The following is a 25,299-nucleotide window of genomic DNA, read 5'->3' as shown; positions in this document are numbered from 1 at the left end:
GCCAGTGAATTTCAACGTAACACCAGGCAAAGCTCTCCTACCCTAGATATCCTATAATTATTGTAAGAAAATTAGCCCTCAATAATTATAACAAGTCTTCACTGCGGTTGATAATTATTGTACACAATGATTTATTCATTAACGCGAGGACTGGAAAATATGTTCACTCTTAATTTGGGGGCCAGCCTCACAACATCCGGGCATGTCCTAGCCGTCCTCCTTACTTTGCCCAGTAAACAATTTGGCGGAATCAAAGCATGCGGTGGTGGCGCCCAATGCTCAACATTTGGATAGTGGCCCCGAATATTTGCACGATATTCATTTAATACTACTCCGAGCAGTGCGTTAAAGTCCCACGAAGCCCTTGAGAACGGAACCATTTGTTTCTCTTAGCTCGCTACGTTGCTAACATTAGCAACCACAGCCACCGTGTGGCTGACAACCAACCTGGACGCGGTAAGTCATTCGTCTTCATTGTGGAGCTTCAAAACTCGTTTTCCCCTGTTCTCTAGCCAAGGTCGACTTATCGGACGATTTAGTGGTTTGGAATGGTAGTCAGAAAACGTCTCTAAAGCGCGCAGAGGTTGCGCGCTCGCTTCAAAAAAGGCTAGTTAACCGGATGTGGAAGTAGTTTTTTCTCGCCGTGTAAAATAGGAAATTTCTCTCTTGACTTCCCCCGGAAAACCAACAACTTTATATCAAACGGTTTCCTGTCCGTCGTACAGTTCGTGTTTGGAGCTGTGTAAACAGATATTAGTGATTTCTTAAACAAATACAATAATAACACAAGTGCTGAGGGGGATACGTGGCACATGGCGGAGTCTTTTCTGTTGGCAGGGTGGGTAAAATGGCTACTCGGCCCGGTAGAAAAGCTTCGCCTTTCGCAACCGCGCAACACGGTGGAGGGGTGGCTTCCATTATCGGACGCGGCCACCCGTTAGCTTCGTTGCTAACTTTTCGCATCAAAGTGTCTTTTCCTAAATGGAACATACACTACTTTTTTAATAAGTTGCCTCGTGTGTTTTTTTTCACTCGTCCATTATCAATATTTCTACTTGCTAGGGACTATTTCTAAAAATCGAATTTAGACGCGCCTATCCCCTCAAATTCAAAATCAAGTATCCCACTAGAGGGCGTTTTTTCTCTCGTTTTTGTTATTGGGTTGTATGAGTAAACTTCCACAACATGTCGACTGAGTAAATTCAAAATGTTGGTAAGTCACGCCAATGACTTTTGAAATGAAAGGGCGGGGCTAAAGCCTACTTTTTGTATTAAGAAAATTTTAACTGATATGTATGAATGTCCAATTTTTCTCAGATGTCGTTGGTGGACCTTGGCAAGCGTCTGCTGGAGGCGGCGCGAAAAGGTCTGGACGATGAGGTGCGAAACCTGATGGCCAATGGAGCGCCCTTTACCACTGACTGGGTGAGTCAAGAATTCCACATTGACGGGCATCGGCGTCCAATCCATTTGAACTTTTTTCTCAACCCACATGACTTAAGTCATCTGTTATTGACGATGATAGACAGACCAGATTGGCTTTAAAGGACCTTGCGCTACACTGGCATATTAACACTTAATTAGACCCCCAAATATAAGCATTTCGAATGGATTTTGACGCGTCGTTCCTCCGCAGTTAGGGACGTCCCCCCTACACCTGGCAGCGCAGCACGGCCACTACTCGACGGCCGACGTCCTTTTGCGAGCGGGCGTCAGTCGCGACGCACGTACCAAAGTGGACCGGACGCCTCTGCACATGGCGGCCGCCGAGGGGCACACCATCATCGTGGAGCTGCTGGTCAGAGTAAGCGATTTTCCCCGGGTGACCCTATTTAGGCAGGACTTTTGTAAGGGAGTTTTTACCCTTCCCCCCCGCAGAGCGGCGCCGACATCAACGCCAAAGACATGCTGAAGATGACGGCGCTCCACTGGGCGGCGCAGCACGGCCACCACGGCGTGGTGGAGACGCTCCTTAAGCACGGCGCCGACGTGCACTCGCTCAGCAAGTTTGACAAGACGCCGCTGGACATCGCCGTGGACATTCAAAACGCCGATCTCATGCTGTTGCTGCAGGTGGGTCGCGCCGCGGCCAAGCCCATTTGGGCGCCGTCACCACGACTTTCGTCCTTTCCTTTCAGGAGGGCATGCAGAATCAGGTCAACATGAACCAGGTGAGCGTGAACCTGGATTCGGGCAATGCCGGCAACCCGGCGCAGTTCATCATCCAGGGGATCCCCTCCCTTCAAGGGGGCGTGGTCAACCTGGCGGACCTCCTCAACAAGGCCAGTGCAGGTACAATGTTTATTTAAGCTTTTTTTTACAGTAACTCATTTGAGTGACGGGTTAACTGAAATGAGTTCATTCAATAGTAGCTAATGAGTCAGCACACACATTTGAGTAAACAAGTGTCTGTCAAATCGTGGCCTGCCATTGACAGCCATTGGCGTCCAGTCCATTTGAGCCCAGATACTTTGAAATGAATCAGACGGCTATTTTTATGCGGATCAGGAGAATCGGAGGAAGCGTTGGCGGCCAGCGCTCTGGACCCTAACATTCAGCACGCCACCGTGGTCAACGAGGGAGGTCAGCGGGTCATCACCATCGTCACCGACCAACACGGCAACCTGCAGACCGCCGGGGGGATGTCGCAGCCTTTCTTCGTCACCATGCAGCACGGACAGCAAAGTAAGGCGCCGGGAAAATATTCATCGACGGTGACGGCTCATTTGACGGCCTCTGTCATTTTCATACGCAGTGCTGGCAGTGCCCGCCAACACCGTAACTGAGGAGGTGGTGACGGACGAGACGCAGGCTCCGCCCTCCAGGAAGAGGAAGTTGGAGGTGGCCAATAATCACAATGACACGGGGGAAACGGTGAGAAGATGAATCAATAACAAATAACAGAAATAAGACATACTTTCTTGGGAACTGGATGCAACGTTTTGGTCTTTTTTTTAAATTTATATATATTTCTTGTGCTTGAAACAGGAGCTGCTACAACGGCAACTCCAGGAGGCCAACAGGAAGGCGCAGGAGTATCGGCAGCAGCTGATGCGCAAAGAGCAGGAGGCTGAGGAGTACCGCATCAAACTGGAAGCCATGGCCCAGAACCAGGCCAGCGCCGCCAACGTCAGCCCCGAGGAGGTGGTGGGCGGCGGCGATGACGAAGACGACGCCGCCGCCGCCTCCAACGTCGTCGAGGAAGAAGGCCAAATGGTGGTGCTCCAAGAGGGCGGCATCATCATGGAGGGCGACGAAGGTCGCGTCACGCTGGTGGAGACGGCGGGCGGAGGCGAAACCGCCGGCGCCAGCGCCTGAACGGACACGTCTACAGGTCTTACCCCGCCCCCTCCATTTTAAGCATATATTGGCTTCAATGGAACATGTACACGGGCGGCCATATTTGGGAAAACATCACCATTGATCATTTTAATCATCCAATCCAACTGCTAGCAAAACACTCTGTGGTGTAGGTAAGCTTTGAGGTAGCGTGAACAGGGCGGCCATGTTGGTAGGGGCAACATCACTGTGAAAGTCAATGCATTGGCATGAAATCAGTTGATTTTTAAAAGATGATTTCATCAGCATCAAAGCGTCCTCTATTGTAGTGGGAGGGTTGGCCGCGGATAAACCACTTTGCCGCTTCAAATCGATTGTATGTCTTGTAGCAAAAGACTGGATTTGTATTTTTAGCGGCACTCAAAGAGTTAATGCTACTTTGCCAAACTTTATTTCCCACCTCAAGAAAATCCTTTTTTTTTTTTTTACATTATCGCTCCTTGTTGTGAACTGCCCTCATATACACCAATGCGTTTTTTCATCATTTAGGTTTAATATTTTTTTCCAACAATGAAAATCTTCAATGCGACCGTTTTCTATGTACATAAAAAGCTGTATTTTTTTAACTGTACCTGCCAATGCTAATCTGATGACTATAAACATTTGTTTACTTCCTTTGGGTGTTTTTGTCCATGGCTAACAACCAAATCCCTGATCTTTTGTTTTGAACACATCTGCGGGTCACTTCCTATTGATTCTGGTATGTTGACAAGTCATTTTCTGTTTATTTAGGGGTGCTTTTTCAATGTGGGGCAAGTGGAAGTCACATCCTGTTAATTTGGGGACATTGGTGTGTCATTTGAAACTCATATTTTATTACCAATAACGAACTACAGTACTACTGTACCATAGTACGTTCTTCATTCAAGACTAGCCACAACCTGATTGACGTCCCGTTCGCCCAATTAGAAGCCCCCCTCAAACGAGCGCCATTTTCTACCCGCCCACTTACAGTTTAAGAGCTCTTTTACCGAATATGTCGACGCTCGTCAGCGTTTCTCGTTCCGTTCCGTCATTTTAAGACATTTTCGTTCGAGAATGAAACAATACATCCGTCAAAACTGGGCGAGAGGGAATATTTGAGAAGCAAACAACTGGCGTTCACACAAGACCTCCCCGCTCTTTGGATTAAGGCGGCTCAACGTCTGATGACGCGTGCCTCAACCAATGGACGACGCGGATCAAAGGAGCGGCCAATCGTCAGCCTCGTAGGGCGGAACCACAGGGGAGGGGGCAGGACGCGAGGTATCATGGAGGATCAGTGAGCAAACTGCAGCCATCAGAGACGAGCTAGCGACGTACTTGTCCCGGGGACTTTCTTCACACTTTTGCGCGCCCGACCTCTCCCTCGTCGCCGCAGACTTAATTCTTATCACCATGGACATGAAGAAGATGATTATGCTGGAGCTGCGGAACCGAGACCCGGCGAAGGTGAGTGGCCGCGGGGGAAAGAAGGCGGTCAAGTGTGAGGGGGAGCGGGTGGAAGGAACTGGTCGCCCCGCTGTGAGGAGTACGTCTGCCCGGCCAACCGGCCACTCTCCACCGTAGCTGGGTCAACTCGTAGTAAACCTCGCAGCCACGGTGGCAGTGAGGCAGCCTTTAGCCGGCTTGAGTGGAAGTCTCGGCGGCTACGACCGAGCTCCGTCCGCCCCTCCTCCCCCAAGCCGCTGCCGCCGCCACTCGTCTTCCCCTTCTGATAACTTTTCTAAAATTTACCTCCTTGTGAGCAACACTTGCTTTATGTCTCCGTGAAATTTCAATGGGAGCCGAACACACCGCTATTTAACGTGTTTTCATCTTTTTAAAGCGCGGGCTTCCGTCGTGTGGGGAAAAGATAGTGCGCGACGACATGGTCACGTCGGACGCTACCATTTTGTGTGTGCCTGTTGTCGTCGGAGCTTAAAAGTCGAGCGTATTGGTGACCTTTCGGGGGGTGCGTGGCCGTTTAGGTGCGAGGGGCAACGGGAGGCGAACCCCATTTTTTCCCTCCACATTATGAACGCTGGCCAAGTGACTCCGCTACAGCGCCGAAAATGAATGAGCTTTATTTGGTCACAGTAAAAGAAAGAGAGAAGCGAAAGCGTGACCAAAGCTTACTGGGGAAACGCGACGACCGAGTCACGAGTATAACTAGAGTTGCGGGCGGGCCAACGAGCCCCCTCGGGCGGCTAACCGCTAACGTGACGCCAGCGACTCAAAATGGAGGAGTCGAAGGACGAGATGTCGCTCAATGGTGGATTAACGTGCTCCACTTCCGACCTATCGACGGTGACCCCTTGCGAGTACTTCGCCGATCTCAAGCTCGGCTACTACCCCGGGCTCGGGCGGCTGAAAGCTTCGCTTCCGGACTTGGCCTCGGCCCCGGCCGGGCTCGCTCGGTTCGCTCCGCGTGGCGTCGTCCTGTTTTAAGGGGCAGACATTTTGTAGGGTGCGCGTGCGCTTCGAGCGCGCTGGCGTGTTCCAGCGCACGCGCTCGGGCTGGGGGTAGCTGTGCTCGTGCGCGCGCGGGGAGCCATGAGGAGGGGGGGGGGGGGGGTCCTTAGGACATCTGTTTCTCGCAGTAAATCACATACTTTTTAAAGAACAAATAAGTACTATGAAAGTTTTTGTCGGACATTACGTCACTTGGAGCAATGAACAATGCAAGTTTTGTTTTGGTATTTAACAACTTTAAAATGAAAAGCTTTTTTTCTAAATGAATTTAAATGCTCGCTGTTTGCACGACAGGTAGCGGAGATGGTTGTTGACAACGGCCTCTCGCAGAGCGGTGAAGTGGAAGGCCTCTCTGACAAATTTGTGGAGCTGGAGTTCCTCAGCATGAAAAATGGCGGTCTCAACTCGCTGGCCAAGCTGCCCTCGCTGCCCAAACTACGCAAGGTATGTCAGGCCGGCCGCCTGTCGTTCCCTCTTTTTCCCCCCAATGGCGTTTCACACCCCCCTCAACCTTCCACCCAATGTCGTCCCGGCCAGTTGGAGCTGAGCAAAAACAACCTGTCGGGTTCTTTCGAGACCCTGTCGGAAAAATGTCCCAACCTCATCTACCTCAACCTGAGTAACAACAAGATTAAGGATCTCAGCAACGTGGAGGCATTGGTCAGTATCTGCCGCCAAAACGGTTTTTATTTTAGTGTAGGAATTGAGTTGATCATTTTTTTCTCCTACAAAGGACATAATTAAAAATTCATGAACATAATCTAAATGCTCTGGGCGTCTGAGTGCCATTAACGGCGTACAATGAATACGCGAGTACTAGAAAAAAGGATCCCGTTTTCCTCATTGCAGCAAAACCTGAAGAGCCTTCAGAGTCTGAACCTGCTCAACTGCGAGATCACGTCGTTGAAGGACTACCGCGACAGCGTCTTCGAGCTCCTCCCCCAGGTCACCTACCTGGACGGCTTCGACCAGGAGGAAAACGAGGCGCCCGACTCTGAGGCTGACGACGAAGGTGAGTCCGGACACCCCCTGCCATCGGACGCCCGTTGAACAACGTCTCGCTCTTTCCAGACGAGGACGGCGAGGATGGGGTCGGCCTGACGGGCGACTACGACGACGAGGACGATGAAGACGAGGACGAGGATGATGAAGACGACGACGAGGGAGGAGAGGTGGGACTCACCGTTGGCTGGAAGAGGGCCACGCAGCAGGTGGGCAACGCCGGCAAAGGGCGTTCACGCCCCCCACGGCACGGCGGGGGCGGCAGAGAACGCCAAAGACGTCCAGAGTGGCGCTTTAATTACTCGTTGGCTGCCATCGAAATTTCGCAGTGAAAAATACGCTCGGACGTAGAGAGGAGTTTGTCGTGGGTAGATGTCAACATCCATTTGAAGTGGTAGAATGTTTTTATGAATGGGAATTTTGCCCCCACCAACATGGCCGCCGTGAGGCATAGTCACAGGCCTTCCATTTCAAATGGATTGGATGTGTACTATGGTGGACCTCATTGAAAATCAGAATTGAGCATGGCAGCCAATGAGTTAATTGCACCAATGAAATGGGCTCTGCCACCCCCGACCTTTGACCCCTGAGCTCAGTGCCCTCAAGTGACGAGGATATGCTAATGTAGCAGTCCTCTTGGTGATCAAAGTATGGTAGGACAATTATTTTTTAGCGGTTTTATCTATAATTCTTTTTCTAACATAGTTCAATATAACCATTTTGAAAATAAAATTAAATCTTGCTAATTTATTTAAAAAAAATAGGCTTATTTTTTTCTCAAAACACATGACAATGATAAGATAATGTTCTTATTTTAAAAATGATGTTTATTATATTTGAAGTTTATTGAAATGAGCTCTGGTGGTCATGCTAAACCCCCAATAGTGTTCTCGTGTTAGTGTGTGTGTGTGTGTGTGTACATGTTTGTGTTAACCCTTTACCTTCTGTTGACGGCGATAGGCGTTGCTGCCAGCCCCTCCCACTTTCAGATAGATTAGATGACTAACGCCGTCAATGGTAGCCCCTTTGAGATTTGGAAAATACATCGTTAATAATGGTTTGAGAATGAATATAGTTCGCAGTGCATTCATTTTAATGAGAACCTTGCCCCTACCAACATGGCCGCCCCGAATTCTCACCGGCCATTTTGATTAACTCACTAACTGTCATTGACAGCATCTTTAATTCATTTATTATGGCCGCCATTTAAAAGTCATACCTTCCATGTCCAATCTGTTTGGACTTGGAGGTCGGCAGCGACCATTCCTTGACTTCTCTCTCTTTGTGCTTAGGATGAGGACGACGAAGACGATGAGGATGAAGAGGAAGGTGAGTCCATCGCTGTCTTGGGGGTGGAGTCCCTGCCGACCCGTCCGACCAATCATGTTGTTTGTCCCTGCAGACGAGCGAGCGGACGTTCAGGGACAGAAGAGGAAGCGAGACGCGGAAGACGACGGGGAGGACGACGAGGACGATGACGACTAGTCGTCGCCTGTGCGTGCGTGCGAGCGTGTGTGTGTGTGTTCCGTCGTCCCCTCTGGTCCCGCCTCTCTGACCCCGCCCCTCCAAATCGGGTTGCAATGGGCTGGAAATTAAGATGGGTAAATAGTCTTAACAAGGGAATTCCCTTTTTTTTCTTCTTCCCAAAATAGGGGTCGCAATCCTCCATTATTGGCTGAATTATTTGATTTTATAACTTGTATCTTAAAAAAAATGTTTTTAAATCTCAAAATCTAATGAAATCCTTGCAACCAAGACAAGCTCTTTAACTTACTTTAACTGATGAAACATTTTCAACAAAAGATGGGTCATGTAGGCTTTTATAAATTCTCAATTTTTAAAAATATATCCAAATATCTTATACAATTTTATAAAAATCCCACCCAAAGAATCAGATTTTGAAGCATTTCCTCCATCAAAGCTCCTCAACTGACTTCTCTTTATTAGAATGGATCACATGATCAGAGCAGCCAATCGTTTTTCAGCAAATAACTGAGGATTGGGCCCCAAAAATTGATAAAATTCCCTTTTGGATAGCCAACTTGAAAATCTTCAGATCGGTTTTGACGACATTTTTTTCAATTCTGGCCATTTTGCAACCCGCCTTCCGAATCCCTTGGTGTTGCCACATACAAGATGGCAGCTCTTCCGGACTATTCTGCAGGTTGTCCAACCCAGCGGGATTTCGCGCCTCCATAATTTTTGAAAGGACATGTTTTAACCAACAAACAGACAAAAAAAACTTTTTCAATGCAAAAGTTGGCTTTTTCCTTTTCACCACAAACCAAAGTCGGCGTGTGTGAGAGCGTCCCTTGCTGGACTCCTTGTGGATCTACCGGTTTTTTGCCCCAAGGTCTTGTGACTCTCCAGACCCCGCCCACATTTTTTTTAGAACGAAGCTCCTCTATTCCTTTGTGTGTTTGTGTTTTGTTGTAGTTTTTTTTTTACGCATGGTGACATTTTTTCAATCATGTGACGTGGTGAAATATTCCAGTAAGGACGCAGCAAAGCATTATGGGACAAGGGAAAAAGCCACAGGGAACATTTGTGCCCGTTTTGAGAAGAATTAAGAAGCAATATTTTACAAGTAAGCTCCATTTTGTTTGGTCAACTTTTAATTTGTCATAAAACTAGTTTTTCTTTTATTTTGTCACTTAGCGTCAAAATGTGTGCCTGCGTTTGTGTGTGTGCCGCTTTAATCATGACAAAACTATGGAATATTTGTGTACATACGTTTTTATGCTCTTCAGGTCTGATAGAAAATACAATAAAGTCATTTAGTTGAACTTAAAATGGTTTTGTTTTCTTAAGGAACAATCCAAGTTTTTAAATTTAAATGCCTTTGGTGTTAACGTCGATTCTTAAATTGGCTTATTTACCAATAGAGCAGCACTAGCAAAGATCCAATTGCAATTCTGCGTTGCTAGTGCAATGCCTAAACTGTCCAGCAGACGGCAACATCGACTTGATTTCTAACGCCAACTCAATTGGATTTGAGCTGACCAATTCGTAAACATTTGACGTGACGTCACCTTACGATAGATGAAGAACAATGTGTAACAATTGAATTAACAAATGAATTATTATTACTCCTGTTATTGTTTTTTTTGTGTATGTGCGCGTGGTATATTCCAAATTAACCTATTTTTTTTAATTGTGGCAGACTAACACACCTGACCGTAATCAAGGTAGGCGAACAGCTGTTTGTCGATGACGTCATCCCGCCGACAACCAGGAAGTATTTTTAGCCATGTTGCTAACACGCGGAATAGGGGAAAAGAGAAAGAGAAAAAATGAGGCAAGTTGACGTTTTTGGACAAGCTGCGGGGCTTTGAGTCACACCGCGCACGCGCGCACGCGTGGACGCGCACCTCCCTGTTCCAGGTCAGTGTTTTTTTTTAATTTTTTTCCCCCCCATCTACTACAGTATGTTCTCTCTCATTAAGCTCGGCCTGTCTGTGTGCGTAAATAAAAGATGTGATGATGACACACAAGCCTAAATAATTAAAACACTTTTTGATTTGACTGAACAACATCGTTAGTGATCACGCTAGCACTGGGAAACAGATTTCAAAACTTCTTTTTTTTTCCTTTTGAAATGAGAAAAGTTATAATACTAATAATCAATCTGGACAGAGTATTCAATCATGCCTTGGTATTGTTTTAAGTTTGCTTAGGATGTATTGTTTCTCAATGTGCATGATTTGATTTCCCTGGCTGCCACCAGATGTCCAAATCCATCCTCTTGGGAGGTGCGGCAGCCAGTCAGTTAACAAGGTTGTGAAAATCCCTCAAAATGAATATGAAATGACCAGTACAGGGATGGACATTAATAAATGCAAGAAAGGTTATCAGTATGTCTAACATTAACACCGTGAAAAAAGCCAGGCCTCTGTTGCCATTGTATTTCTCCACAAATGACATTTTGATCATGTATTATTTCCCAAAGCCCGCCTGTGATCATTCAGTGATTGGCGGCAGCCGAGCGACTGACGACGGCCCGAAAGAGATGGCGTCAAAAAGCGCGCACGCGTCTCCAAATGAGTCATAAAGAAATGTGCATACATGAATGCGTAATGGCCAGCGTGTCGGAGGTGTAATGGAGCAATGTTGTTTCTGCTCGCCTGGCCTACATCTGCGCTTTATTGCGGCTCACTGACCTGAGCTACCGCGCTTGCACGCGCTTGCACGCGCTTGCACGCGGTTGCGCGCCAACTGTCAACGTGGCCGGCTAGACGCTAATGTTCTTTCAGGTCACCCGCGCGGGCGTCACCTTGTTGGCTTTTGCACAGCGTCCAAATAGGAAATGAAACCTTTTCAAAGAAAACAAAACAGGAAGTGCTAATCTAAGTGTATAATCCCCCAAACTTCCTCCTTTGGGTTGTCAATCGTGACAGCGTATTAGGGCCATGCAATGAAGGGAAAAAAAAGATAGTTCTACTACTACTGACACTGTTATTACTACTACTATAACTATTACTACTACTACTACTGTGACTATATCTACTACAACTGTTACTACTACTACTGTTACTACCACCTACTACTGCTACTACTAATGTTACTACTACTACTGTTACTACTACTACTATTGTTACTACTACTACTGCTACTACTACTACTACTGTTACTACTACTACTGCTTTTTACATTTCAAAAGCTTAGCCCTTCATACTCTTATGCGTGGAATATTTGTTTTCTTTCAGTGTGCCCTAAAAGTCTGCCATTCCTCCATTCACAAGGCTGCTTCCACAAAAGGCAGGCAAGTACATATTTTTGTATATTTGTGTTGTTATTTTTTTTAGTGACTAACAGAAACAAGAAATTCCATCAAGGCTTCTGTGTCAAAATCAAACAACAAAAATTAGCATTGCAGCACTGACAATATTAGGAAAAATAAGAGTCCTTTAAAAAAAAGATCATCCCAAAGCAACACAACTAATAACACTGACATTTCAAAGTCATCATATGCTGGCATTTTTTTAAATATAAACATGAAGTCATTGCTTTCTACGTCTAATCCATTTGAAGTGGGAGGCTGGCAGCCAATGAATGCGGGCTCACTGGCTGCCAACATCCCAATTCCAATGGATTAGACGTCCACTAGTGATCAAATCATTGAAAATCATATCAACAACCAACAGTGCCACAGTTTTAAAATCCCTGATTTGCCGTTCATCGTCATCATCAAAAGGATTGAAAGTTACTTTTTTTTTTACTTATTGCAATTCACTCCCATAAGAATGGTGACAAAAGTTCAACATTTGACAACATCATTTTGTTTCAAGGACATTATTGCTCATGACATGATCTTTGGAAGAGCCAAAATGTGCTCGGCGACTTGACAACTTGTGGCTTATTATTGCTGTTCGTCTGCCGTGCCAGGGCAACCGTGAGACAGGAAGCCGCAAGCAAAAGTGCTTCCTGTTCTCGGGTGAAAGTCGCTTGTGAAAAAAAAAAAAAAAGAAAACGTTATCAAAGCTATCGAAAAGTGACAACGCGGCGTCTTCTTCTCCCGCTGACGTTTGTGCTGGTTGGAGAAGGGGACTCCAAAATTGTGCCTGGAAGAGGGAGGGGCAAATTCCTGAACAACAGTCGGTGGGACCCATGGCCGCTTGGCGTAATGTATTCACATTTAGCCATATTGAGTCAAGTGAGTCATGGTGTACAGCACGGTGGAGGAGTCATATGTGGAGTCAGAACAAATTGTCTGGAATTAAATGGAATCATGCTGAATAGGACCTGAGGTCACACTGTGTGAAGTCAAAATGAGTCGTTTTGATTGCACTGGAGTCATATGTGGAGTTAAAACGAATCGGATCTGAAGTCAAAATGAGTCATTTTGATACCACTGGAGTCCTATGTGGAGTCTAAACAAATCATGCCGAGTTCAATGGAATGATGCTGGAAATGTTGTGCAGTCAGATTGTGTGACATGAAGTCAAAATGAGTCATGGTATAATGTGGATTCAAAATCACTCATCTGGAGTCATACTGACGGGTGAATTCATTTTGTAGTCCGAGGCGGAGATCAAACAAATCAAATGATGTAACGGTAAATGCTGCCGTGCAAAAAGTCTTTGAGCGTTTGGTGGTGGAGTCAGATGTGGAGTCAATACAAATCGTGTGCAGATAAATGTGTGTTTGGCATCAAGTGGAGTCACATTTAGTGACAGAGTGGAGACAAAATGACTCCATTCTAGTGCCGTAGAGGAGTCGGATGTGCTCTAATGTGGGTCAATTGAGTCATTTCAAGTGTCATGTCCACTCCAAATGAATCCCGTGCTTTAATGGATGATGAGGAGTCAAAGGAATGATGGGGAGTCACAATAAGTAACTCAAAATGGGGGCTACATTGGAGATTTAGTCCAATTATTCCAATTACGACCAGCCAGAGTAAAACGAGTCACAGTGAAAAGCGTGAGGTGGACTTGTACAAGCAGTCACATTAACTGAGTCGGATGGCATCGGGTGACATCGAACTTGTGTGCTGTCAAATGAGTGAGGTGGAGGGAGGAGGAGTCCTATCATTCCGTATCCCTGGGAGACAGCTGCAATACCCCCCCCCCCCCAAGTCAAATGGCCACGATTGTCGTCGGCGGTGGAAGAAAATGGATTGCCCACGAGGTCAAGTGTGCGTCAAGGCGAGTCCGAGCCATCCTCGGGCGACGTGGCCGCCGCCCGCACCTGGTCGGGCGAAGCGCCGTCGCTCATCTTCTCGTAGGTTCTCCTGCGCTGGCGTCGCAGCGTGTGACTCTGCAGCTCCTTCACCTCCTGCAGAACTTCTCGCGCCTCCTGCCAAGAACACATGGCCTCCACTAGGAGTCGCTCCGCCTCTGCCCGCCGCTTCTCCACCACCTCTTCTTCCTTCTGCCCGTCCTGGACGCCGCCGTCCGGCGAGGAGACGACGTCGCCGCCGCCGGGAGAGGAGCGGGCGGGCGAGTCCGCCAGCCGCGGAACCTCTGGCGGATGACACGCCTCCGAGGGCGCCTCCCGGGTTTTGCGGCGCGGGGACGGGCGAGAACTTCGGGTCCGGGGGGAATCGGCGTCGCGCGAGCGATTCTTGCGGCCTTTGGAGCGCGGGGAATCGCGACCCCTCGACCTCGGGGAGTCTTTGAGTCGGAGCCCGGGGGAGTCGCCGCCGCGGCTGCGAGGCGACGAAGACGACCTGAGAGAAAACACTGGCTCAAAATCCCGGCCAAGGAGGAAGGAAGGAGGCGGGCGTACTCCAATGGCACCTGGTTTGCGGAGAGTCCCCGCTCATTAGGCGATGGAGGCAAGGAGACTCCACCCCCTTCCCGAAAGATGAGGCCCCCCCTCTCTCACGCTCGGCTTTGGCCTTCTGAAGCTCCTATGGGAAAATATCCACGTTGATTCAATGCACTTTTGTTGCCAAGTGAGCGTCCAATCCTGACCACAGTCTAAAGCCAAACTGAGAAAAAAACCTGGCAACCTTACTACAGTTTACTCATCTGCAGATGGCCGTCAATCAGTGTTTACATAGCTACTAGTATGTAAGAGTGGTGACCTGCAGTCGTAGTTCCTCCAGAAGTTCCTGCGCCCGTTGCATTTTCTGCGCGATGAGACTCTGGAGTTGACCGACGGGCTGCACCGAGGCTCCGCCTTCCTCGTCTGTCGGTCCACGGTTGAGAGCCCGACGCAACTCGGAGCGAATCATTGCCGGTCTGACAACGAGATAGGGTGAACGAAAGCTACTTTTAGAGTTGATACTTGGATTTCAGAGAGGGGGCCGCAAAAATGTGGTTCCAGGGACCTCCGTTGGCCCCCGGACCACGTGTTTGAGACCCGTGTTATAACACCATCTTGGAGGAAATGACATGAGGGGTAACCTGGAGGAGAGGACCTCATCCATGGAGGCGCAGCGGTTCCGACTTGCCGCGTTGTTCTTCTTCCCGGGCTGAGGAGTTCTGGACTGGTTTTGGAGGACCTAAAAGGAGCGGAAAGTTGCAAAGCGTGTACTTGTCTAAAAGCGCCTTGGGACTGCTCACCTGCAGCTGCTGGTTCTTGTGCACCTTGGAGCTCTCCAGGTGGGAATATTTCCCCCAGGAGCGCTCGCTCCCTCGGGGAAGACTCCCCGTCTTGACGGGCTCCTCGGTCCGGACCCGCAGTTTGGACGCGTCCGTCCCCGAGCGCTGACGTCGCCCCTGGGCCGTGTCCCCCCGCCCGAAGGAACCGTCGGCGAAGACGTTCTCCCAGGAGCCGCACCCCGAGGGGAAGGCTTCCTCCTCGGCCACCAGGTCCAGGGTGAGGGCGCCGTGGCAGGACGAGGAAGCCTAGCCAAAAACACTGGCTTAGCGCTTTGATTGTCCTCCTCGCCAGTGGGCGTCCAATCCTTACCACGGTAATGAGGTGTCCTCGGGTGGGAAGACGGCGTCCTTGCGGGATCTTGGCTCGGTCTCTGGTGGGATGCACCAAGACCACCTCGTCCACGGTCACCTGAAACGAGCGTGCGCTAAAGTCAAGACACCCAAACCTGTTAGCATTGACCGCCATTGACGGCAATAGACGTCCAATCGTTGCCCTGTTTTCCACTTGCCAGTAAATAAGAAATAGAATAGCATTGAAATTTAAAATGATTTCAAAACATATAGTTTTGTTCTTGTTTACCACCGATTCTAAAGTCAGCCGGGATAGGCTCCAGCACCCCCGCGACCCGTTAGGATAAAGCCGTTCATAAATTGAATGGAAAAAAGTATCATAGAGATTTAATTTGTTGCCATCAACGTAAATAGATGCCCAATTACTTTAAGCTGGGACGTTTGGCATGAAATGCTGGTCATTTTGTGATATTGACGTTGATGCTGAAATTTGGCAACTTTTTTGGGGGCGACTGGAGCAAATTTGGCATGCGTCACCTGGTCCAAAACTCTGTTTTTGGCTTTGACGATGGCCACGTTGAGCGCGTTGATCCACGACTCTTTCTCCTCGGGACTGACGGCCAGGAAAAGAAGGTTTGGAACCTGCGGGGGAAGAAAAAGCGGCAAAGCCCGCCAGACGCTTCAAGACGACATGAAAATAAAGCTGCGCCCGCCCGCCCGCCCGCGCGCTAACACGAACGCCAGCAGATTATTCCGCTCCGACTCCACCCGTGACACTCTAATGGGATTCCGTGGATTAAATCTTTTTACGGGCCCAAGCCAATGACGGCTTGCGAGCACCAGTAGGCGTCCCGTCCCACCCAATGAGGAAGCGGCGAGTGTCAGGCGGGGGACAAAGTCTCTGGTAGGACGCCGACGCGCGGTAAAACACGCAGCGGCGGCGCCAGCCAACCAAGAGGGCTTAAATCCTCACAGCCGCATCGTCACGGCACCCACATTTTTGAAAGCTCCTAGCAAACTATCAAAACAAGATGTCCTGAAACTAACCGTGTTGCCGGGCCGTCGGCATCTGACCAGCGTGAAGCGACTGTGGTTCTTCTTGCTTCGACTTTTGGCCTTCCTCAACTCTTCCGAGCGCTCGTAGTCGGCCAGGTCCAAAACCTCTCCCGCCTTGCGCTCGTCCTTCACCTGTCCCGCAAAAAAAACGGGGGCGCTGTCAAAGGTCAGCTACATCGACGGCGATAAACGCCCGTCCCTCCAACGTCTATCCCCGTCCCCGCGAGCCCAACCGAGTCGCTAACGTGACTCCCAAGCAAAAACGGCGACTAGTATATCACATAAGAAGTCTCTGCTACAAAAAAAGTCAATAAATGTTTGCGCTCATGACCCATTACATCATCAAGCGCTCTCCTTTCACGTGATTGGTCCCAAAAAAAAAGCTCCTATTTTTGCAGCCTCTGCCTCTCGTTATGCGCAACAATGTTCCCCCGTCATGATTATTTCAGTAGCTCTACTTTGGCTTTTGGGGGTGCCGTGAGTTTTTCTCAGGTCGGATAAGCGTCAAAAAAGACCTCACGCAAGCTAACTTGGCTTTTTTTTAAAGGGAAGAATGATAACGTTAAGATTTTGCGGGTGGAAATGTGCGTTTGGATGTGTTTGTATTTGCGCCCGTGGGTGGTCGTCTGGGGGGGGGGGGGGGTCAGCAACAGGCACTGGGGTCACGTGATCTTTGATTCGCTGGCACGTGTCGAGTCTGCGGCCCAGGGTGGATGGATGGAAATATATGCATCCATGCGCACTGACTAATGGGTGTAATTGATGTGGTGTATATTGCATGTTGTTAATCCTATATATAGGGCAGAAAAAAATAACATTAATGCCGATTGAGACTAACATGAGAGTTTTAGTTTTTATGTGGGTGTTAGGGAAATTTCAGAAATTTGGAAATGGGTGAAAAATATTATACATGTGTGTATATGTGTGTATATACTGCGGCCACACCCCCTTCAGCCTCCCAAGCTTCGCCCCGCATTTAACATGAGTAGAACAGATTGGACATCTAATGCTGTCAATAAGTAAACATTTTGTGTGCAGGTGTGTTTTGCTGACCTCTTTTTCCGAGATGAACAAGTGTTGTCCTCTGAGGACCACGTAGCGACTCCTCCAGAGTTCCCTGAAGATCCCGCGCCCGCAAAACTTCCTCAGCCATCCCAGTTTGTCCGGCTGCGGCGGGCCCGGATGACACGGGTCCTGGGGGCCCTTCACAGGTACCGTACACGTGGGGGAGAAAAAAAAGGATAATTAATGTACAGCATATTATAAAAAAATAGATTAGGAGAAAAAAAAAGGATGTAAGATCGCATTGCTTGAGGACAGAAAGTTAACATGAGAAAATGCAGATAAAAGAAAATGGTGCAATAAACGAAAACACCAAAATCATATGCAGAACGAAATAATAACAAAAGCCCAAAACAAAAATATAGAATAAAAAATTCTGTGCAGTCCGATGAGAACCAAAATGATGACCATTTGGCGGCGCCTCCAAAATCAGACCAAAGTGCTAAACTTGCACATGAACATGAGATGAAGCTTCATGTGACGTTCAGGTGCGTTGGTCCTTGCTAGCTTCTTCTTCCCCCCCACCCCCCGCAGTGCCAAACCTGACTGCGGCGCCCCCCCCCCCCCCCCGACCCAGCTTTTGTCATGCACGCCCTCCTTGGCATTTTAACGCAGGAGACAAACGTGCAGAATGAGTGCGTGCCGGACGTGCGTGAGCCAGCGTCTTCTTACCGGTCCTGCCTGCTTGCTCTTCTTCATGCTGGCTCGCCTCCTGCCTCCTTCCTCCTTCTTCTTCTGCTTCTGTTGTCTATCTGTCTGTCTGACGGGAGGGAAGCTGCGACGTTGCCGTCCTCCTCCTCCTACTCCTCCTCCCTCGACGCGCGCGCGTGCGTGAGTGCGGGCAGATGCTCCCCCTCGGCGTGCGCGCGCACTCTAACCTAGTTTCCTAGTGCCAGGGTTAGTGCCATCTGGTGGTGAAAACAAGTACGCACAGATCTAAACAAAAAGGGGATGGACGGTTCATCTTCATTTGCTGTTGTCTTCTCTTACTTTAAATGGATTAGACGTCCACCAGTGTCAATGAGAGATTCTTTGAGGGTGTTCGAAAAACTACATTTTAAAGATTATGTCGAGGAATAAGCGAGTTATGACTTCATTTTAGGTTCATTGCACTGACTTTAATGGGAAGGTTGCCCCGACTAAAATGGCCGCCATTCGGGGGCCATGTTGGTAGGGGCGATGAATGCTCATTTCGTGCTTCTGCTGTGAATTGAAACCAGTTTTTACAATGTTAGCCATTGAGTGCAACTATGACAAAATAGGACAATTGCGTTAAATATAATGGCCTTTTAGCTCTTGCCATTGACTAGGATAGACACGGCTTTAAACAGGACGTCCAATCCATTTTGACTGGATAGAATGGACTTTTAGGCTATGAAAAAATGAGTTAAAAACCGATCCGGTCCTCCGAATAAAACCATGACTTGGCGTAGTTACCTTTAGATTTTTTTCTGCCTTGGATAATTCTCAGCCACCTCCACCTTGCACGAGCCCCCCCCAAAATGGCGACCAGGGCGGGCCTAGGTGCCACCACCGTGTCTTTGATACGACATCGCACAGCCGCTCATCATCGGCGCCTCCCCTGGTGACGCGGTGCAAGAAAGCCGCCGGCGCCCTTTGGAAAAGAGACGCTCCACAGCTGGGAATGGCCCCGGCGGGCTTTCCAACAGTGCGACGGGATGGCGCCGCCGCTCCTTTAAGAGCCGACGGTAGGCGGCATGGAGGCCCCGGCTATCCCGGAGCAGGCGACGGAGATGGAGCTCCTGCGCAAGGTGATCCAAGAGGTGGCCGCCCAGAGCCAGCGAGATATCGACGGCCTCAGGCAAGAAGTTCACGGCGCCGTGGGCCAGGCCCAGCGAGACCTGAAGACGGCCCGCCTGGAGGCCAAGAGCATCCGGCAGGAGATGCAGAGGGGCCTGCCGGCGGCCGACGTCCTGCGCCAGGAGATCCGCGAGCAGACCCAGAGGGACTTTGAGACCCTCCGCCAAGACTTGCTGGGCACGCTGCAACGGGACATGAGGGTCTTCCGCCAGGAGTCCAGAAGGCTCCGGCAGGAGGCGCAGAGCGTGGCCAACCTCCGGCAGGAGTGGGAGGAGGTCCGGGGAAACCTCTGCACGCTCTCCGACCGCCTCAAGGCGGTGGCCGAGCACGCCAACGTCCGCGCCGGCGTCCACAAGAGCGTCTCCGCCGGCGTGGCCGGCAGGAGGAAGATCCGGGACACCTGCTGGGGGATCTCCCTGCCTCTGGCCATGACGCTCTGCGCCGTCTTCGGTTTCGGGATCGGCGTCACCCTGTCTTAGGACCACCGTAAACCCACAAAAAAATGATGCCGTGACACCACTTTCTGGACTGGATGTGTCACATCAAATGGCGTCCATTTCCAAATTTCCAAACATTCCGATCTGAAGCTCCTAAAGTGCCAGAAGAAACCCAAACCGGGAAACCTTGAGAGGTCCGGGCAAAAAGTAAAACCCCCAACAGGAGTAAATAGGAAAGCTTGGGAAGGGCTAATAGATGGAAGACCCCCCCCCCCCCCCCCCCCCCCCCCGAACAAATGGATATGAAAAAGTGCTATTTCTTCATACTCTGCTGGGCCTGGAATTTATACTCGATAGCAATTATGTTGTGTTTATCAGGCTATGGTTATCCAAGAAACTCGTTACCATAACAGATGCCTGTTTCCCCCTGTTTTTTTTTTTCATTTTACCAATAGTGCGTGAACGTATAATTTTGCTTTTGGTTTGTGTTAAATTAAAGAAAATGTGTACTTAGCACTTTGTGGACTATAAGCCTCAAGTCAAGTTGGGCTTATCTCGACTGTAGACCGACCGACACGCTCCAATCGAAAGCCCCGATGTTATGAAATTGAAAAGTTTCATAGTTTGGCTGTATTGTCAAGGCAACAGTTACCCCAAAAATGTACGTAGGATGATAACAGGCCTATCTACCAACGTAATTATTGCTCTCTGTCTCTAATTAATTGAAAAATCCCACCCAAAAAGCGACTAAACGTATGTTCAGGGACTGAAATATTGCTTTTTTATTAGATCTCATTCTGAAAAACAATCATTCAGGCTCATTTAGCCGGGAAGAAAACCTTGCAGGTGTTGCGGTAGATGCTTTCCGATAGTTCCCAGGGGTCCTCCTCCCTCGCGGCGGCCATCAACTCCACAATCTGTCTGTGCGGGACAACATTTTGGAAAGAATTGTGTAAGGAAGCCATCTGCGAGAACATTCCTTTGGCCCCTCCCACTCAAAATGGATTGGTTATAAAACAAAAGACTGACATGATATGACAAGGTTCATTCCTGTCCTTCAAACAATGGCCAGCTTCCCACTTCTTCTTGGTGGGAAAGGCGGTCTTGATGTACTTGAATCCGGCGTGCGTACTCTTGACGCCGCACCACGGCGCATCTGGCGGGCCGGAGGAAGGCGTGGTCAAGGCGAGACGTCGGCCACGTGGTCCGCTCGAGACCGCTCACCCGTTTCAATCATCAGTTTCTCGGTGGGAATTTTCTTCATGGCTTCCACGTTGGCTTCAGTTTTAAGGGAACTGGAAGAAAAGGTCTGGTTAGTTGAGTCAATTGTCTTATTTTTCTGCCCTGGCTTCTCACCAGCCGTTGATCCCGATGTAAAGGTCCAGATCGAGGAGGGCGGCGGCTTCCTCGGCGCTCCCGTCGAACGAGTGAACCTGGGAAAGTGGATTTAACTGGGTGGCTACGCAGAGACCGAAGACCTCGCTAAGACTTGACTTACTACACCTCCCACGCATCTGTCTCGGTTTCTTTTCATGATGTCTGAAAACCAAAGACGACTATGACTGAGATGACTGCAGACTGGACCGAAGTCTGAGAATGGAAATCTGACTCACCCACAAATTCTCGATGGGAGTTTCGGCAGTGCAGGAACATGGGGAGCTTGCTTTCCTCGGCCAGATCAAACTGCTTCTCAAAGTATCTAGAAAAGTTGGGTTTGCGACTTATAGTCCGGAAAATACGACATTGTATTTTAGTTCAAGTACAGTCGTACCTCCACTTACAAAAGATCCAAGTTACAAAATCCCCCAAAAGGTTAATGCATTTCCTAGTGTCCTATACGAATGACAAGCATTTACATATAACGTACTAATGTACTTACGAAAAATCCATGTTACGGAAAAATAGTCTGGAACTAATTAATTTTATAAGGAGAGGTACGACTGTATATGAAAGAAAGTACTCTTTTTATTTAGAAAATGCTATTTTGTAATATTTCTGAACTTACTTGAGTTGAGTTTCCTTGGGACAAAATTCCAACCTGTCAAAATCTATCAGGATGACAAAGCAAATTGAACTCATTGACGTCTAAACTGTGGATAGACAGTTTGGCGACTTGGACTGGCCTAGTCCGCACTCTCCCACCGCCACCACTTTGGTGGGGTTGTCTTCCACCAGACGCCGTAGGCGGGCCAGATAGTCGGCGGCGCCGTCGCCCTCCTCAAATTGGCCACAGCGGGTCGGGTGGCAGCCCACCGTGCAGTAGAAGTCATCTGCGGGTGAGAACCTCCTGGTCATCGGAACCTGCCCCACCAAAAAAAATGTGGGGAAGTGGTTCTTCTGGTTAGTTACCTCTGCTATTGGACAGACGGACGGCGTCCTCGCTGTCTTGCAAGCTTCCTCCTGTGATCATAAACTGCGCGCAACATTTTTTTAAATAAAAATTGAATATTTCGTGTTTGGCTTTTTATAATTAAGATATTTTTAAAATATAAATGTACAGCAATTGAATCATCTATTTTGGTTGTTGATTTGTCAATTTATAATATTGACCAAGACACAACCAAAAAAATATGAGTTTGGACACAAAAGCACCTTCTCGACGCCCACTTGGACAGCTCTGTTGATTACGTCATGGAAATCATCTAGGGGTGGGGCAACAGGGGTCAAAAGGTCAGGCAAAAGTTGGAAACAAGAGGTGATGGCATGGCTGACCTTGATGTCTGCGTTTTCCTCTGGAGAGCCCACGGAAAACCGGGTCGGTCAGATTGACGCCAATGTCTGATCGATGGGCAACAAAAAAACTAAACATTTTGTCCATTTTCGCTAGCTCAAAGCTCCACAAAGTCCTTTTTTTGCTACTGTAACCAATTGGCTGCCCTTGACTGCAATAGACGTTGAATCCATTTGATCTGGGGGTGGGGTTAGCAGCGAATGATCATTTTCATGCATTGCATTTGATGGAATTGTTGCTCCGAACCAATATGGCCGCCATAAAGCAGCTCACTATTTATTTGTATTTTGATTGTTTTATTTTTTTTCCAATTTCTACCAGAAACTCTTATTGGCTACGTTTATAAACCAGCAGGCAAGTTAAGTGAACGACTGCTGACGCCATCAGAATATTGATTTTTGAGTAGATTAATGTCTTACCGATGAATTTGTGTCGGGCCATTGCTGAGCGAGAGAAAAAAGTAAAAGCAATGTGCTGTTTCATCCGGGTATATTTTGTGATTGTCAAATTGTCATTTGGTGTCACCGTAAGTCCTACAAAAGAAACGCCACCACTACTCAAACGTCAACCAAACTTGACTTTAGTCAAATTGCGAACTTACTCAGGCAAACTTGATTAATGTTATTCATATTAGAATGATATTATGCAAACTTTATTAAGTTTTGATGTGACAAATGTATGCTGGAAAAAAAATCAACGCCCGCGTTGTTTTTCAGGTTTACGGTGAAGGAAGGATGACACCAATACGTCCCAGCATGCTTTGCTCAGTGTCCGACTAAGGTGACACGAAAGGATAGAAAGAAGACAAACAAAACAAACGAGAGCTATTTAACGCAAGGTCAACGATGGCCTCCGCGTTTCTCAGCCACCAGCAGAAAGTGCTGCGTCTCTACAAGAAGTCGCTGAGACATCTTGAGTCCTGGTGCATCTTTCGGTAAGGTTTATTTAGCGCTAGCAGACAGCTAAGCTAACGGCTAACCGGGTCACCTGCAGCACAAGTAAAGAACGTCCACGCAGGGACCTTGTTTATTATTAACGCTTATTAGACGAATACTTTCATAGGAAAGGCCAATAATACGCTTAAGTAACTGTAGCAATGTTTTACTGCTTATTTCCTTTTTCTAGTAACGTCAAATTATTGTCAGAATTTGAATTAAAGGTGACAAAAAAATCCACTTCAAAGTTTATTTTGTAAGCAAGTAGATTATTAATAGTGGTTTTAACAATCAAATGATTAAAACACGTTACATATGTAAAAATGTTATTACTATCATATACATGGGCGATAACAATCATGTAAAAGCCTGACAACTATACTTTAAACATTAATGGCTTGACTACTTTTACCGAATATTTTTATCTTACATTATTTGAATATCTTACATATTTCAGCCATTTCCATTCAATTATGACAACATGTAATGCTAACCTAACATATAGTCGAAATGATATGTATTTCAAAGAAATAAAATGCTTTAAACTGACCAATAGCTGAATGGATTTACTGTAAGAATGAACACGACAAGTGTTTTTAAATGAAATTTGGTGATGAATGTTGTTTTTGCTCATCTAGGGATAAGTACCGCTTCTACGCTTGCCTGCTGCGAGCCCGTTTTGACGAACAAAAGGGCGAGAAAGACATGATAAAGGCCACCAAACTGCTGAAGGCTGGCGAAGAAGAGTTCTGGGAAAAGCAGCACCCGCAGCCCTACATCTTCCCCGACTCGCCCGGCGGGACCTCCTACGAGCGCTACGAATGCTACAAGGTTAGCCCGGTCCAAAAATATATTTGCTGCAAATGATTGTGGAGAACAGACGGTCTCATTTTTTTCTTTTGCTGCCCGCTAGGCTCCGGAGTGGCTCCTGGAGTACTGGCACCCGTCCGAGAAAGCCGCCTACCCCGACTACTTTGCTAAACGGGAGCAGTGGAAGAAGCTGAGGGAGCTCAGCTGGGATAAAGAGGTGCGCAACTTCCATTTCATTTTCAATCAATCCATTTCAAACTTTAGAGCTGTCCCTAACTATTATTCTAATCGGACCATTCATTGGCTAAATGGCCCCTTTTTGGGCAATTACCATCACAATTTTAATACTAATAATTAACAATGATAGGTAGTTTGAAGTAAACATGAAAACCAAATGAATAATTCTGCCCAAAAATATTTAATGACAACTATGGTCAAGGAGAAAAAAAGTGTTCGTGTTTAGTTAAATAAAGGTTCCGAGTTTGAGAAAAAAAATCGCAGTACAAAACGTCATGTTACTTAATTTTTTTTCTAAAATGCTGCTGCTGGTTGACATTCTTTTCTATAAGCAAATAGCTGAGATGTAAATTATGAATTTTTCAACAAACTACATTTTTTTCCTGATACCAACCACAACTGCAGCAACAAAAAAAAGAAAAAAAACTAAATTCAATGCGTTATGTCCAAGTAGATGAGGTCACGAGTCTACACCAGGACAGGAGCACCTGGAATGCGTTTATACCGAGTACCCCCCAATTAGTTGCTGCCAACAATCCAATCCAATTCCCAATTTTGATGGCTTTCATCAGCCGTACTTAAAAGCCGAAATGTAGCGCTTAAAGTGGCCATGGTTGCGCTCGGACAGGTGGCCCAGCTGGAGGCGTCGACCCCGGCCGATGGACCCAAGACGGAAGCGCTCCCCCCGGCCCGAAATGAGGGGGACCTGCCGCCTCTGTGGTGGCAGTACGTCACCCGCCCCAGGGAGCGCCCCACATGAACGCTTGCCCGACGTGGTCCCACGACCGTGGTGACAAGCGTGATTTATGCCTCGCCTTCCTACCAAGTAAATAAAGACGTGAAGAAGAAATGTCTTTTTTTTTTGTTTTCTCCCCCTAATTCATGAATACCACTTTATTCATTCATTTTCTGAACTGCTTTATCCTCAAGGGTCGCCGGGGTGCTGGAGCCTTTCCCAGCAAATCGCAAGGAACCCACGCAGAACGTGGCAACGCTTTGACAGGCCCGTCAAAGCGTTGCCAAATCATGTTGTCTTCAGGAAACGTGGGTATTTTATTTTTTTAATAATGATAATATTATTAATAGTTTCCATAACC

General features: G+C 47.8%; 5 protein-coding genes across 9 annotated transcripts; 3 read left to right on the top strand and 2 right to left on the bottom strand.

The window, feature by feature from the left end:
* Positions 1 to 167: 167 nt before the first annotated feature.
* Positions 168 to 3,954, top strand: gabpb2a (GA binding protein transcription factor subunit beta 2a). 2 transcript variants are annotated; one of them, XM_077743948.1, is made up of 8 exons: positions 168 to 456; positions 1,318 to 1,425; positions 1,637 to 1,804; positions 1,879 to 2,073; positions 2,139 to 2,292; positions 2,509 to 2,685; positions 2,756 to 2,874; positions 2,989 to 3,954. In XM_077743948.1, exons 2-8 carry the CDS (start codon positions 1,318 to 1,320, stop codon positions 3,316 to 3,318), a joined length of 1,251 nt encoding a protein of 416 aa, XP_077600074.1. In that variant the 5' UTR covers positions 168 to 456; the 3' UTR covers positions 3,319 to 3,954. The 2 variants fall into 2 exon arrangements, with proteins under 2 accessions (XP_077600074.1, XP_077600073.1); XM_077743947.1 differs by lacking the exon at positions 168 to 456 and adding an exon at positions 653 to 1,213.
* A 601-nt stretch (positions 3,955 to 4,555) lies between these two features.
* On the top strand, positions 4,556 to 9,567 carry anp32e (acidic (leucine-rich) nuclear phosphoprotein 32 family, member E). Of its 2 annotated transcripts, none has more exons than XM_077743955.1 (7): positions 4,556 to 4,770; positions 6,067 to 6,216; positions 6,310 to 6,432; positions 6,622 to 6,784; positions 6,844 to 6,944; positions 8,067 to 8,103; positions 8,177 to 9,567. In XM_077743955.1, the coding sequence occupies exons 1-7, from the start codon at positions 4,717 to 4,719 to the stop codon at positions 8,257 to 8,259; spliced, it is 711 nt and encodes a 236-aa protein (XP_077600081.1). In that variant the 5' UTR covers positions 4,556 to 4,716; the 3' UTR covers positions 8,260 to 9,567. The 2 variants fall into 2 exon arrangements, with proteins under 2 accessions (XP_077600081.1, XP_077600082.1); XM_077743956.1 differs by having other exon boundaries at positions 4,558 to 4,770; positions 6,844 to 6,983.
* ndufb9 (NADH:ubiquinone oxidoreductase subunit B9) lies at positions 9,212 to 25,052 on the top strand. Of its 2 annotated transcripts, XM_077743958.1 has the most exons (8): positions 9,212 to 9,361; positions 9,938 to 10,158; positions 11,481 to 11,536; positions 17,208 to 17,380; positions 22,937 to 23,154; positions 23,794 to 23,986; positions 24,069 to 24,182; positions 24,831 to 25,052. In XM_077743958.1, the coding sequence occupies exons 5-8, from the start codon at positions 23,066 to 23,068 to the stop codon at positions 24,960 to 24,962; spliced, it is 528 nt and encodes a 175-aa protein (XP_077600084.1). In that variant the 5' UTR covers positions 9,212 to 9,361; positions 9,938 to 10,158; positions 11,481 to 11,536; positions 17,208 to 17,380; positions 22,937 to 23,065; the 3' UTR covers positions 24,963 to 25,052. The 2 variants fall into 2 exon arrangements, with proteins under 2 accessions (XP_077600084.1, XP_077600083.1); XM_077743957.1 differs by lacking the exons at positions 22,937 to 23,154; positions 23,794 to 23,986; positions 24,069 to 24,182; positions 24,831 to 25,052 and adding an exon at positions 18,745 to 19,762.
* On the bottom strand, positions 13,340 to 18,724 carry plekho1a (pleckstrin homology domain containing, family O member 1a). The gene is made up of 11 exons (XM_077743939.1): positions 18,669 to 18,724; positions 17,904 to 18,139; positions 17,223 to 17,372; positions 16,161 to 16,301; positions 15,651 to 15,755; positions 15,133 to 15,231; positions 14,784 to 15,068; positions 14,625 to 14,722; positions 14,303 to 14,459; positions 14,013 to 14,125; positions 13,340 to 13,942 (listed from the first exon to the last, which is right to left on the bottom strand). Exons 2-11 carry the CDS (start codon positions 17,928 to 17,930, stop codon positions 13,414 to 13,416), a joined length of 1,704 nt encoding a protein of 567 aa, XP_077600065.1. The 5' UTR covers positions 17,931 to 18,139; positions 18,669 to 18,724; the 3' UTR covers positions 13,340 to 13,413.
* Positions 20,248 to 22,727, bottom strand: tatdn1 (TatD DNase domain containing 1). 2 transcript variants are annotated; one of them, XM_077743951.1, is made up of 12 exons: positions 22,640 to 22,727; positions 22,202 to 22,267; positions 22,082 to 22,131; positions 21,839 to 21,902; positions 21,613 to 21,759; positions 21,495 to 21,537; positions 21,103 to 21,188; positions 20,988 to 21,028; positions 20,846 to 20,922; positions 20,714 to 20,784; positions 20,519 to 20,645; positions 20,248 to 20,410 (listed from the first exon to the last, which is right to left on the bottom strand). In XM_077743951.1, exons 1-12 carry the CDS (start codon positions 22,701 to 22,703, stop codon positions 20,308 to 20,310), a joined length of 939 nt encoding a protein of 312 aa, XP_077600077.1. In that variant the 5' UTR covers positions 22,704 to 22,727; the 3' UTR covers positions 20,248 to 20,307. The 2 variants fall into 2 exon arrangements, with proteins under 2 accessions (XP_077600077.1, XP_077600078.1); XM_077743952.1 differs by having other exon boundaries at positions 20,248 to 20,406.
* Positions 25,053 to 25,299: the final 247 nt, after the last annotated feature.

The sequence above is a fragment of the Stigmatopora nigra genome, chromosome 21, assembly GCF_051989575.1.
Source record: "Stigmatopora nigra isolate UIUO_SnigA chromosome 21, RoL_Snig_1.1, whole genome shotgun sequence".
Classification (NCBI taxonomy): Eukaryota; Metazoa; Chordata; class Actinopteri; order Syngnathiformes; family Syngnathidae; genus Stigmatopora; species Stigmatopora nigra.
The sequence above is the reverse complement of the archived record's forward strand: the minus strand, read 5'-3'. Positions and strand labels throughout refer to the sequence as shown.